We start from the raw sequence: 14399 nt of genomic DNA, 5'->3' as shown, positions 1-14399 counted from the left end.
TACCTAAAAAAAAGTCCCCCCCCCCCCCCTTTACCCACTGACTGGGCCCTTTTCTCTTCAGCCTGTGCTTTTGCACATCTGATTACCTTCTTAGCCTCCTTCTGTCTAACAAGATACACCTCTTTGTCCTCATTCTTCTGCGTCTGCTTAAATTTCTTAAAGGCCAACTTTTTTGCTTTCACAATACTTGCTACTTCTTTTGCAAACCACAATGGCTTTCTTTTTCTTGTGTTTTTCCTAACTCTTTTGACACAGTTCTGTTGCTTTTAGAATTGCACTTTTTAATTTTTCCCACTTATCCTGCACTCCTTCCAAGTTCTTCCACTCTGCCAAATAATCCCTTACAGAGTTTCCCATCTCTACAAAATCAGCCTTCCTAAAATCTAACACCTTTGTTTTTGTGTGCGATGAGTCAGTCTCTGTCTTTATTTTAAACCATACTGCTTGATGGTCACTGGATCCCAGATTTTCACCCACATTTATGTCAGATATTCTGTCACCATTTGTAAGTATTAAGTCTAATATTGCGTCCTTACGAGTGGGCTCCCTCACCAATTGCTAGAGGGATGCTCCTTGCAAGGAATTCAGCATGTCCCTACTTCTGGTGGAACTTGCAACAGGCAGCTCCCAGTTTACATCAGGTAGATTAAAGTCTCCCATGATTATCACCTCTCCTTTTAATGCCATTTTATTGATGTCCTGCAATAGGCTCTTGTCTAGTTCCTCTTCCTGACCTGGTGGTCTGTAGATCACCCCTATACGAAGAATCGCCTTCTCCCCTGTTTCTATGGTCACCCAAAGGGCCTCCGTTTTTTCTTCAATACTTTGTATTAAGGTAGTCTTTATATATTTTTTCACATATATTGCAACCCCTCCTCCAATTTTTCCGATTCTGTCCTTCCTAAATAAAGTATATCCTGGTATAGCTATGTCCCAGTCATGATTTTCATTGCACCATGTCTCTGTAATAGCCACAATATCCAGTTCATCCCTTGTCATTATTGCAATTAGTTCTGGGATTTTATTTCCTAAGCTCCTAGCATTTGCACACATAGCTCTTAAAGTTGTGTTTTTGCTTCTCCTGCTGCTAGCTATGTTCATCTTTCTGCCTATATCTATTCGGTTTTGATCGGCATTATCTTCTGTTGCAGTGGATAGGCTTTCTGTTCCATTTGCCTGCAGAGACAATACCTCTAGGTTGGGAGAGCAGATTTCTTCATTCTTATTTGGTTCACTGCCCCCCTCTGCTAGTTAAAATAGTTGCTTATGAAGCTTCCAAACTTCTCACTTAATATTCTCGTTCCCCTTGAAGATGGGTGCAGGCCATCACTTTTATATAAGGCTCTGTCTTGCCAGGTAGCTTGACTTTGACCTAAATATCCAAATCTCTCCTCGTTGCACCAATTCCTTAGCCAAATATTGAAGTTTCTAATTCTCAGAGTTCTATCTTCCCCTTGGTGTATTGGCAATACTTCTGAAAAAGTTACAGTGGTTGCCACCTGTTTTAGAGCAGTTCCTAACTTTCTAAATTCATCTTTTACGGCCATGACTTCAGCATTAACCAGGTCATTTGTGCCTAGGTGGACAATGACATCCACCTCCCCATCTTTTCTTGCTGCCTTTACAATTCTTAGCATGCGTTCTTTATCTCTTGGAGCTGTGGCTCCAGGTAAGCACCTTACTTGTTTCTCTACTTTAGTAGCATTTCCCAGATTAACTCCTCTAATTATGGAATCTCCCAAAAGAAGTGCAGTCCTTTTTTTTTCCTGGTCCTACAGTTAGAAGAGGTAGAAGTCCTCATATCTTCCTGTTCTTTATTGCCTATGTTGGTCATACATTCCAACCCTGCAAGAGTAGCATATGAGTTTTGCAGTGTGACCACTTGGGGAATGTGTCTGATGCCCTCTGTCAGTCTCTGCCTTTCAGAGCCCACAGCAGTCCAGGCAGAATGTCTTCTGGGGGCTCTCTGAGGCCGTGGTGGTTGCAAGGACACAGACATCCCATAGCTCAGCATGCAGTTTAGCTTAATGGGTCGGTAAACAATCCCCACAGGGGAACTCACATTTGCCTTTTGCAGAATATGGGGTACATTAATTATAGTTTATAGGTCCAATTTGTGTGTCTCAAGGAAAAATCCCTGTGTTTTCTTGAACGTTTTTATATATAAATGCCCTCTGCTGGTTAATTTTTGAGGGTTACACAGATTTTCAGGAAATATACCTGTCGTTTATTAGTCACTTGTATGTATATTAAACCTTTTTAATGTCCTCTGCTGGTCATATAGTATATCACACTTGATTTTTATAGTTTGTATGTAGTTTGTACGGTGGTATACAAGTTTAAGTTATTATAGGGTTTTAGAGGATATAATCCCTGGTGTGTATAATGGACCTTTAGTACCCTTTGCTGGTCACTGAGAATGTCACACTCAGTTTATATGTGATTATACAGTGGTGTACAGGTCACTTATAGAATGGTAGACCTTTAGTACCCTCTGCTGGTCACTGAGAATGCCACACTCAGTTTATATGTGATTATACAGTGGTGTATAGGTCACTTATAGGATGGTAGACCTTTAGTACCCTCTGCTGGTCACTGAGAATGCCACACTCAGTTTATATGTGATTATACGGTGGTGTATAGGTCACTTATAGAATAGTGGACCTTTGGTGCTCTCTGCTGGTCACTTGAGGATATCACACTCAGTTTTTATGTGATTATACAGTGGTGTATAGGTCACTTATAGAATGGTAGACCTTTAGTACCCTCTGCTGGTCACTGAGAATGCCACAATCAGTTTATATGTGATTATACAGTGGTGTATAGGTCACTTATAGAATAGTGGACCTTTGGTGCTCTCTGCTGATCACTTGAGGATATCACACTCAGTTACTATTGCACTGATATAGTATCACATATATTCCTTTGTGTGATTATCCCACAGAGCTTCCTATCTTTATCCTATATTTCAATTATGGTATAATAGCTCTACTTCGTGCTCTGGGATCCTATATTTCAGTGCTAATACAACATAATATATCACAATTTTATCTCAGGCTAACAAGCATTTCAAAATGGCTCTATGCCAACGTATACGTTTCACTGTCTAACACAGCTTTGTCAAGCCCCAATGTAAATAGTCAAGTTCACGACCAGGTGTGATGACGTCACGAGGTGCACGCAGCCGCCCTGCTTTCTCTGGCTGTGTGCGACATGGGTGGCGTAATAACGAGTAATCGCAAGTTGTGCACCCACCTGCATTCTGCCCATGAGGCACAGTAAAATGAGTTCCTGCACACGCCGGCTGTGTCTGACTGAGTGTCAATGAGAAGGTGGCACAGTCACAGGCAGCAGGTGAGGGCCTAAGCCAGTGGTAGCCAACCCTAGCCTACGAGAGCTACCAACAGTTCACATTTTCCAGACAACCTAGCTGCTGCACAGCTGCACTCATTAATCACTGACACAATTTAAAAGATCCACAGATGGAGCTAATTAGCTCACTTGTGATTCTGTGAGGAGACCTGCAAAACATGCCCTGTTGGTAGCTCTCGAGGACTAGGGTTGGCTACCCCAGACCTAAGCCATGCCCCCATTTTGTGAGGCCACGCCACCTTTTCGGTGCAGGCTGTTTAGACGCGTAAGGGTCCCTACTTCAGGAGTAGTTGTATCTGGGACCACCCCTTAACATATTTTTAGATTCGCCTGTGCTGGTAACAGTACCCAGTCCTGTTGTTTGTTCCCCAATGGCAGCCCCAGTTGTGCACTTTGCTGTCCGTGGAATCCTGTGTGGGCCACCACTTAACATACAGCGGGGAGGTTAGCAGAGGCAGCAAGTGGGGAGTTGTGCAGTATACAGTCTGGGGACCACAGGTCGCAGGGACCCCACTTCTATAGTAGGTGGGGGGGGGGGGGGGGGCTCTTCCTGAGGTGGCTGCTAAGTTGTCCAGAAGAACTGAGAAAAAAAATAATCAATTGTATGCTGGAGCTCAGTGCAACAGTGACTGGCTCCCAATGCACATGTTAAAGACTGGGGGTGGGGGCTGCTGGGTCATAGAAGGGGAGGAGCTCCCACTTACCACCATCTTTACCCCCCAGTGCAATCTCCCTCCAATGTCTCCTAGTGGATGAAAGAAAATTGCCTTTATTTTATAATTCTGTAATGACTGTAGCGGTGGGGAATGGGCTCCTGGGGCAGTACAATGTAATTATCTGTGTGGGGCTATGCTTGTGCCCTGTAGTTGTACAAATCTACAATAATTTCTGTTATGTGATCAGAGAGATCACTGCCAGTATATATCCGTCGCTCAGACAGAAAGAAAACCCGTACAAGTCTGCGAGTAAATTCATCACTTCACTATCAACCCGCTATTCCATACGTAATTCACAAACCATTGAATCCTCCGTCTCTGCAACTGTACGTCTGCCCCTAGTGGTCATCTACGACTCTGGCGCTGACGTCACAGGCACTCCCTGAAAGCGGACTGGAAGTGACCATTAGACCTCCTCCAGCCGTTCTGGCTTATAGGCTGCATATGAGTCTTCACTGATTATGGAGAGAACCGCACTTGCAGTAACCTCTGAATCAGGCCCTATGTCAGAAGATACTCTTCGGCTTCTCTTATGTACATGTATGTATGCTTTTCTGAAAGATTTATAAATGTATGCATCAATGATTTGAAGACTTCATACAATTTGGATACCAAAGGCCACATCACAGAGAAAAAGAGAAGTCCAGTGCTGCGCAACGCAGGCAGCCCCCCCCCCGTTTCTCATACTAGCAACGTAGATGCCATTAATACCACCAGGCAGCTTCAACACCTCGCTGAAAGGATCTCATTTGCAGAGACGAGAATCGCAGCTAAAGTTCATATCTCACCACTTACACAACTCTGAACTAAAGTGAATGATTTAGAAAACAAATTCTTCGCAACAATATCAGGTAAAGATGACCATACAGATGTAGTGCCGCTCATCCTGCGCAGGGGCCCGCCAGAACACCCCCGCTGGCGAGCGGATGCAAGCGCCCCACATGCACATGTTGCCCATAGTGACCAACCAGATTCAACTATCTTCTAGATAAGTAGACTCTGACTGGTTGCTATTGACAACATCCCTTAGTTGTGGAAAGAGTGCTCCACACATACGGGTGCCGGACGCGGTCCCGACAGTCATTTACCCGACGTTGGGACACTGGTTTATCGCTGACTAGAGGTGGACAATGTAATAAGCAGCCTGCCAGGGATACAGACAATGGTGGAAGATTCCGCTCACATTCTCCCACTAAGCATTGCCATTGGGATACCTAAACTGTGAGTATAGGTGCTTCGCCTACCGAAAATCAATAAAGCGTAAATCACCGCCATTAACACCCGTACATGTGTTTACATAATTCCTACTCCAATTGTCACCAGTGTGGCACGCCATAATGTGTGTGCAGAGGTGATAGACCCACAGAACTGCTCTCACTGGGACTGACCGGGAATTACAGTGACCATTCATATCACATGGCGCAGGACTGACCTGGAATTACAGTGACCATTCATATCACATGGCGCGGGACTGACCGGGAATTACAGTGAGCATCCATATCACATGGCGCGGGACTGACCAGGAATTACAGTGACCATTCATATCACATGGCGCGGGACTGACCAGGAATTACAGTGAGCATCCATATCACATGGCGCGGGGCTGACCGGGAATTACAGTGAGCATCCATATCACATGGCGCGGGACTGACCGGGAATTACAGTGAGCATCCATATCACATGGCGCGGGACTGACCGGGAATTACAGTGAGCATCCATATCACATGGCGCGGGACTGACCGGGAATTACAGTGAGCATCCATATCACATGGTGCGGGACTGACCAGGAATTACAGTGACCATTCATATCCCATGGCGCAGGACTGACCTGGAATTACAGTGACCATTCATATCACATGGCGCGGGACTGACCTGGAATTACAGTGAGCATCCATATCACATGGCGCGGGACTGACCGGGAATTACAGTGAGCATCCATATCACATGGCGCGGGACTGACCGGGAATTACAGTGAGCATCCATATCACATGGCGCGGGACTGACCAGGAATTACAGTGAGCATCCATATCACATGGCGCGGGACTGACCGGGAATTACAGTGAGCATTCATATCACATGGCGCAGGACTGACCTGGAATTACAGTGACCATTCATATCACATGGCGCGGGACTGACCGGGAATTACAGTGACCATTCATATCACATGGCGCGGGACTGACCGGGAATTACAGTGAGCATCCATATCACATGGCGCGGGACTGACCGGGAATTACAGTGAGCATCCATATCACATGGCGCGGGACTGACCGGGAATTACAGTGAGCATCCATATCACATGGCGCGGGACTGACCAGGAATTACAGTGAGCATCCATATCACATGGCGCGGGACTGACCGGGAATTACAGTGAGCATTCATATCACATGGCGCGAGGCTGACCGGGAATTACAGTGACCATTCATATAACATGGCGCGGGGCTGACCGGGAATTACAGTGACCATTCATATCACATGGCGCAGGACTGACCGGGAATTACAGTGACCATTCATATCACATGGCGCAGGACTGACCTGGAATTACAGTGACCATTCATATCACATGGCGAGGGACTGACCGGGAATTACAGTGACCATTCATATCACATGGCGCGGGACTGACCGGGAATTACAGTGACCATTCATATCACATGGCGCAGGACTGACCGGGAATTACAGTGACCATTCATATCACATGGCGCAGGACTGACCGGGAATTACAGTGACCATTCATATCACATGGCGCAGGACTGACCGGGAATTACAGTGACCATTCATATCACATGGCGCAAGACTGACCTGGAATTACAGTGACCATTCATATCACATGGCGCGGGACTGACCGGGAATTACAGTGAGCATCCATATCACAGGGCGCGGGGCTGACAGGGAATTACAGTGACCATCCATATCACATGGCGTGGGACTGACCGGGAATTACAGTGAGCATTCATATCACATGGCGCGGGACTGACCGGGAATTACAGTGACCATTCATATCACATGGCGCAGGACTGACCGGGAATTACAGTGACCATTCATATCACATGGCGCGGGACTGACCGGGAATTACAGTGACCATTCATATCACATGGCGCAGGACTGACCGGGAATTACAGTGAGCATCCATATCACATGGCGCGGGACTGACCGGGAATTACAGTGACCATTCATATCACATGGTGCAGTGCTGACCGGGAATTACAGTGACCATTCATATAACATGGCGCGGGGCTGACCGGGAATTACAGTGACCATTCATATCACATGGCGCAGGACTGACCTGGAATTACAGTGACCATTCATATCACATGGCGCGGGACTGACTGGGAATTACAGTGACCATTCATATCCCATGGCGCAGGACTGACCTGGAATTACAGTGACCATTCATATCACATGGCGCGGGACTGACCGGGAATTACAGTGACCATTCATATCACATGGCGCGGGACTGACCGGGAATTACAGTGAGCATCCATATCACATGGCGCGGGACTGACCGGGAATTACAGTGAGCATCCATATCACATGGCGCGGGACTGACCGGGAATTACAGTGAGCATCCATATCACATGGCGCAGGACTGACCAGGAATTACAGTGAGCATCCATATCACATGGTGCGGGACTGACCGGGAATTACAGTGAGCATTCATATCACATGGCGCGAGGCTGACCGGGAATTACAGTGACCATTCATATAACATGGCGCGGGGCTGACCGGGAATTACAGTGACCATTCATATCACATGGCGCAGGACTGACCGGGAATTACAGTGACCATTCATATCACATGGCGAGGGACTGACCGGGAATTACAGTGACCATTCATATCACATGGCGCAGGACTGACCGGGAATTACAGTGACCATTCATATCACATGGCGCAGGACTGACCGGGAATTACAGTGACCATTCATATCACATGGCGCAGGACTGACCGGGAATTACAGTGACCATTCATATCACATGGCGCAGGACTGACCGGGAATTACAGTGACCATTCATATCACATGGCGCAAGACTGACCTGGAATTACAGTGACCATTCATATCACATGGCGCGGGACTGACCGGGAATTACAGTGAGCATCCATATCACAGGGCGCGGGGCTGACAGGGAATTACAGTGACCATTCATATCACATGGCGTGGGACTGACCGGGAATTACAGTGAGCATTCATATCACATGGCGCGGGACTGACCGGGAATTACAGTGAGCATCCATATCACATGCCGCGAAACTGATGGGGAATTACAGTGACCATTCATATCACATGGCGCGGGGCTGACCGGGAATTACAGTGACCATTCATATCACATGGCGCGGGGCTGACCGGGAATTACAGTGAGCATCCATATCACATGGCGCGAAACTGATGGGGAATTACAGTGACCATTCATATCCTGCTGTCACATGGGTGCCCCGAAGCACATGACTATGGCGGTCCCAGTTGCATGGGTGAGGCTTAGATAGTGGTGCTGCAGGGACACCCAGAGGAATGACAGGGAATGAGTAGAAGGGCTACATTACCAAAGTGGCAGCAGCTTGTCTCCGGGCTGTCGCACTTTACACTTAATGAGTTCCGCTTTATGTTTTCATCTGAAAGTGCTGCATGGTAAATAGACACGGGTGAAATATAAGAGAGTCATTCAGTCTCTTCCTAGCTGGGAGTGTAATAACATACTATTATACCATGTGACTATCACTCTGAAACCCCTATTACACCTGTACTGATGAATTACCGCGTCCGTTACCGTGATGGTGTTCACCATTATTACTTTGACTTCCAGAATTTGTTACTCTATTACTTATTGTAATCTATGTGTATTGGATATATAACAGTAGTGCAGCGTTACACGGGCGCCCGGTACAGATAACCCGGCGTGCAGTTACACTGGAGCCCGGTACAGATCACCTGGCGCTCAGTGACACGGGCGCCCGGTACAGATCACCCGGCGCGTAGTGACACAGACGCCCGGCACAGATTACCCGGCGCGCAGTGACACAGGCGCCCGGTACAGATAACCCGGCGTGCAGTGACACGGGCGCCCGGCACAGATCACCCGGCGCGTAGTGACACGGGCGCCCGGCACAGATTACCCAGAGCGCAGTGACACAGGCGCCCGGCACAGATTACCCGGCGCGCAGTGACACAGGCGCCCGGCACAGATCACCCGGCGTGCAGTGACACGGGCGCCCGGTACAGATCACCCGGCGCGCAGTACAGATTACCCAGAGCGCAGTGACACAGGCGCCCGGCACAGATTACCCGGCGCGCAGTGACACAGGGACCCGGCACGCAGTGACACAGGCTCCCGGCACGCAGTGACACAGGCTCCCGGCACGCAGTGACACAGGCTCCCGGCACAGATTACCCAGCGCGCAGTGACACAGGCGCCCGGCACAGATTACCCAGCGTGCAGTGACATAGGTGCCCGGCACAGATTACTCAGCGCGCAGTGACACAGGCGCCCGGCACAGATTACTCAGCGCGCAGTGACACAGATTACCCGGCACGCAGTGACACAGGCGCCGGGCACAGATTACACGGCGTGCAGTGACACAGGCGCCCGGCACAGATCACCCAGCGCGCAGTGACACAGGCGCTCGGCACAGATTACCCAGAACGCAGTGACAAAGGCGCCGGGCACAGATTACCCAGCGCGCAGTGACACAGGCGCCGGGCACAGATTACCCAGCGCGCAGTGACACAGGCGCTCGGCACAGATTACCCAGCGCGCAGTGACACAGGCGCTCGGCACAGATTACCCAGCGCGCAGTGACACAGGCGCTCGGCACAGATTACCCAGCGCGCAGTGACACAGGCGCTCGGCACAGATCACCCAGCACGCAGTGACACAGGCACCCAGCGTGCAGTGACACAGGCACCCAGCACAGATCACCCAGCGTGCAGTGACACATGCACCCAGCACAGATCACCCGGCGTGCTGTTACACAGGCGCCCGGCACAGATTACCCGGCGTGCAGTGACACAGGCGCCCGGCACAGATTACCCGGCGTGCAGTGACACAGGCCAGATCTCACCTGGTTCTGTCCAGTATAAAGTCTCTGCCTTCTGCTAGCTGAGTCAGATTACACAGTAGAGGTCCGAGATAGTCCAGTTTAGCAGCTGAATTGTATTTGGGACAACAGATCATTTCCACAATTTGGTTCATTCCCAAAGGTTTTAGAGCAGAAAGCACCGAGCGACAGGTCTCCTCCTCACGGCTCAGGTTGCAGAGTGCTGTGCAGACAGAGTCAGCATAAATGTACTGCGCATCACACAGGCGATTGATCAGTGTAGGGAGCAGCATGGGGATATCCAGAAGAGCAAGGTGAGTGCATGGGTCAGAGGTCAAATTCACCAGTATGTGATAGGAATCCTGGACAACTGGTGGTGATATGTTAGAGGTCAAGTCTAGCAAAGTTTGCAGTAATCCTGGCAACTCGCACAGGCTCCTCCTCCCCTGAGGTGTCGCACTCACCCCGAGCACATACTCCAGTGCCTGGCTCTTTACATCAGCCCGAGTCCCTGGGCTCAGGAAGGAGAGGAACTCGCAGCAAAGCGATGGCTCCATAAGATTCTTAAACCTGAGGAGGGAACAATAAGACATGAGCGCAATGGATCCTGGGTACACGCAGACATTTATGTACAGTCTCTGCGAATAGTGGACTTATAGGGCACATAACCACAGCAGGCCGCACACACACACACAACCACACAACTCACACACAGCAGACCACCACAGCAGGCCGCACACACACGCAACCACAGCAGACCACACCACACGCAACCACAGCACACCACACCACACACAACCACAGCAGACCACACCACACAACCACAGCAGACCACACCACACAACCACAGCAGACCACACCACACAACCACAGCAGACCACACCACACAACCACAGCAGACCACACCACACAACCACAGCAGACCACACCACACGCAACCACACGCAACTCACACACAGCAGACCACCACAGCAGGCCGCACACACACCACACGCAACCACACACACAACCACAGCAGACCACACACACAACCACAGCAGACCACACACACAACCACAGCCAGCAGACCACACACACAACCACAGCCAGCAGACCACACACACAACCACAGCAGACCACACACACAACCACAGCAGACCACACACACACAACCCTCACACAGCACACCACACACACAACCACAGCAGACCACACACACACACACAACCACAGCAGACCACACACACACAACCACAGCAGACTACACACACACACAAAACCACACAACTCACACACAGCACAACACACCACACACACACACAGCACACAGCACACAACCACAGCAGTATGGATAATGCTAGGACAGTATAGATAATATAAGTGGGAGCGGTGTGGATAATATGAGGGGGGGACAGTATGGATAATGCTATGACAGTATGGATAAGTGGGAGCAGTATGGATAATATAAGGGGGGTCAGTATAGATAATGCTGGGGCTGTGTGGATAATAAGGGGGCAGTATGGATAAGTGGAGGGCAGTATGGATAATATATGTGGGATCAGTATGGATTATGCTAGGACAGTATGGATAATAAGGGGGGCAGTATGGATAAGTGGAGGGCAGTATGGATAATATATGTGGGATCAGTATGGATAATGCTAGGACAGTATGGATAATATAAGTGGGATCAGTATGGATAATGCTAGGACAGTATGGATAATATAAGGGGGGGTCAATATAGATAATGCTGGGGCTGTATGGATAATAAGGGGGCTGTATGGATAATGCTAGGACAGTGTGGATAATATAAGTGGGGTAGTATGAATCATATAAGTGGGAGCAGTATCGATAATAAGGGGACAGTATGGATAATATAAGTGGGGCAGTATGGATAATGTAAGTGGGGGTAGTATGGATAATATAAGTGGGGTTAGTATGGATAATATAAGTGGGGGTAGTATAGATAATATAAGTGGGGGCAGTATGAATCATATAAGTGGGGTCAGTATGAATCATATAAGTGGGAGCAGTATCGATAATAAGGGGACAGTATGGATAATATAAGTGGGATCAGTATGAATCGTATAAGTGGGAGCAGTATGGATAATAAGGGGACAGTATGGATAATATAAGTGGGGCAGTATGGATAAGATAAGTGGGGGTAGTATGGATAATATAAGTGGGGCAGCATGAATCATATAAGTGGGATCAGCATGAACCATATAAGTGGGGGTAGTATGGATAATATAAGTGGGATCAGTATGGATAATATAAGTGGGATCAGTATGAATCATATAAGTGGGATCAGCATGGATAATATAAGTGGGGCAGTATGGATAATGTAAGTGGGGGTAGTATGGATAATATAAGTGGGGGTAGTATGGATAATATAAGTGGGGCAGTATTCATAATGTAAGTGGGCGCAGTATGGATAATAAAGGGACAGTATGGAGAATCCCGGGACAGTATGGGGCAGAACACTCACGTGTGAGCTGCACATGTGACGGACGCTTCCCCGAATGTCTGTCGCTTGTTCTCCGTCGTACACTGATGACTATTAGGGCGGGGCTTAGGAGAAGGAACTAGAGGAGTACAGTAACATTACACAGCAGACAGTGGAGGAGTCTGTGGTGCCGCTTGGTGGCGGCCATTTTACCGGAGTCCAAAGTCTGCGATCTCTAATAATACATGTATTTGTGCATTTTTAGGATGACTAATGAAATTACCCTCATACATAACACCATACCTCGCACCATGACCCTCTCCAGGAGGGACACAATGCTCTGTTCCTACACTTTCTTCTTAATGTATGATTACCACATAGCTACCCCCCCCCCCCCCTGAATTCTGCAGGAGACTCCCTGACATAGCAGCAATCTCCCTCTCTCCCTCATTAGTCTAGCAATCTCCCTCATGTCACCTAGCTCATATTACACTGTTACATCATAGTTACCTCCCCTCCTTCATTCTGCAGGGGACTCCCTGACATAGCAGAAATCTCCCTCTCTCTATCATTAGTCTAGCAATCTCCCTCATGTCACCTAGCTCATATTACACTGTTACATCATAGTTACCTCCCCTCCTTCATTCTGCAGGAGACTCCCTGACATAGCAGCAATCTCCCTCTCTCCCTCATTAGTCTAGCAATCTCCCTCATGTCACCTAGCCCACATTACACTGTTACATCATAGTTACCTCCCCTCCTGCATTCTGCAGGAGACTCCCTGACATAGCAGCAATCTCCCTCTCTCCCTCATTAGTCTAGCAATCTCCCTCATGTCACCTAGCCCACATTACACTGTTACATGATAGTTACCTCCCCTCCTGCATTCTGCAGGAGACTCCCTGACATAGCAGCAATCTCCCTCTCTCCCTCATTAGTCTAGCAATCTCCCTCATGTCACCTAGCCCACATTACACTGTTACATCATAGTAACTCCCCTCCTGCATTCTGCAGGAGACTCCCTGACATAGCAGCAATCTCCCTCTCTCCCTCATTAGTCTAGCAATCTCCCTCATGTCACCTAGCCCACATTACACTGTTATAGCATAGTTACCTCCCCATCTGCATTCTGCAGGAGACTCCCTGACATAGCAGCAATCTCCCTATCTCCCTCATTAGTCTAGCAATCTCCCTCATGTCACCTAGATCACATTACACTGTTACATCATAGTTACCTCCCCTCCTTCATCCTGCAGGGGACTCCCTGACATAGCAGAAATCTCCCTCTCCATCATTAGTCTAGCAATCTCCCTCATGTCACCTAGCTCATATTACACTGTTACATCATAGTTACCTCCCCTCCTTCATTCTGCAGGAGACTCCCTGACATAGCAGCAATCTCCCTTTCTCCCTCATTAGTCTAGCAATCTCCCTCATGTCACCTAGCCCACATTACACTGTTACATGATAGTTACCTCCCCTCCTGCATTCTGCAGGAGACTCCCTGACATAGCAGCAATCTCCCTCTCTCCCTCATTAGTCTAGCAATCTCCCTCATGTCACCTAGCCCACATTACACTGTTACATCATAGTTACCTCCCCTCCTGCATTCTGCAGGAGACTCCCTGACATAGCAGCAATCTCCCTCTCTCCCTCATTAGTCTAGCAATCTCCCTCATGTCACCTAGCCCACATTACACTGTTACATGATAGTTACCTCCCCTCCTGCATTCTGCAGGAGACTCCCTGACATAGCAGCAATCTCCCTCTCTCCCTCATTAGTCTAGCAATCTCCCTCATGTCACCTAGCTCACATTACACTGTTACATCATAGTAACTCCCCTCCTGCATTCTGCAGGAGACTC

At 48.5% G+C, this 14399-nt stretch overlaps 1 protein-coding gene across 3 annotated transcripts in view; it reads right to left on the bottom strand.

The window, feature by feature from the left end:
- Positions 1-12686, bottom strand: part of HGH1 (HGH1 cochaperone) — a 149618-nt gene extending 136932 nt beyond the window's left edge. For 2 of the 3 annotated variants that reach the window (XR_014444043.1, XM_083145062.1), the window contains exons 1-2: positions 12577-12686; positions 10137-10682 (exon numbers count right to left, since the gene is read on the bottom strand). Coding sequence is in view for 2 of the 3 variants with exons in the window: in XM_083145062.1 (XP_083001188.1) it covers positions 10137-10669 (533 nt within the window). In the remaining variant the exon portion in view is untranslated. The remainder of the gene's footprint in view (positions 1-10136; positions 10683-12576) is intronic. The other variant, XM_083145063.1, reaches the window with a different exon arrangement.
- Between the last annotated feature and the right edge of the window lie 1713 nt (positions 12687-14399).

This window comes from Crinia signifera, chromosome 5 (assembly GCF_055691185.1).
Source record: "Crinia signifera chromosome 5, ASM5569118v1, whole genome shotgun sequence".
Classification (NCBI taxonomy): Eukaryota; Metazoa; Chordata; class Amphibia; order Anura; family Myobatrachidae; genus Crinia; species Crinia signifera.
The sequence above is the reverse complement of the archived record's forward strand: the minus strand, read 5'-3'. Positions and strand labels throughout refer to the sequence as shown.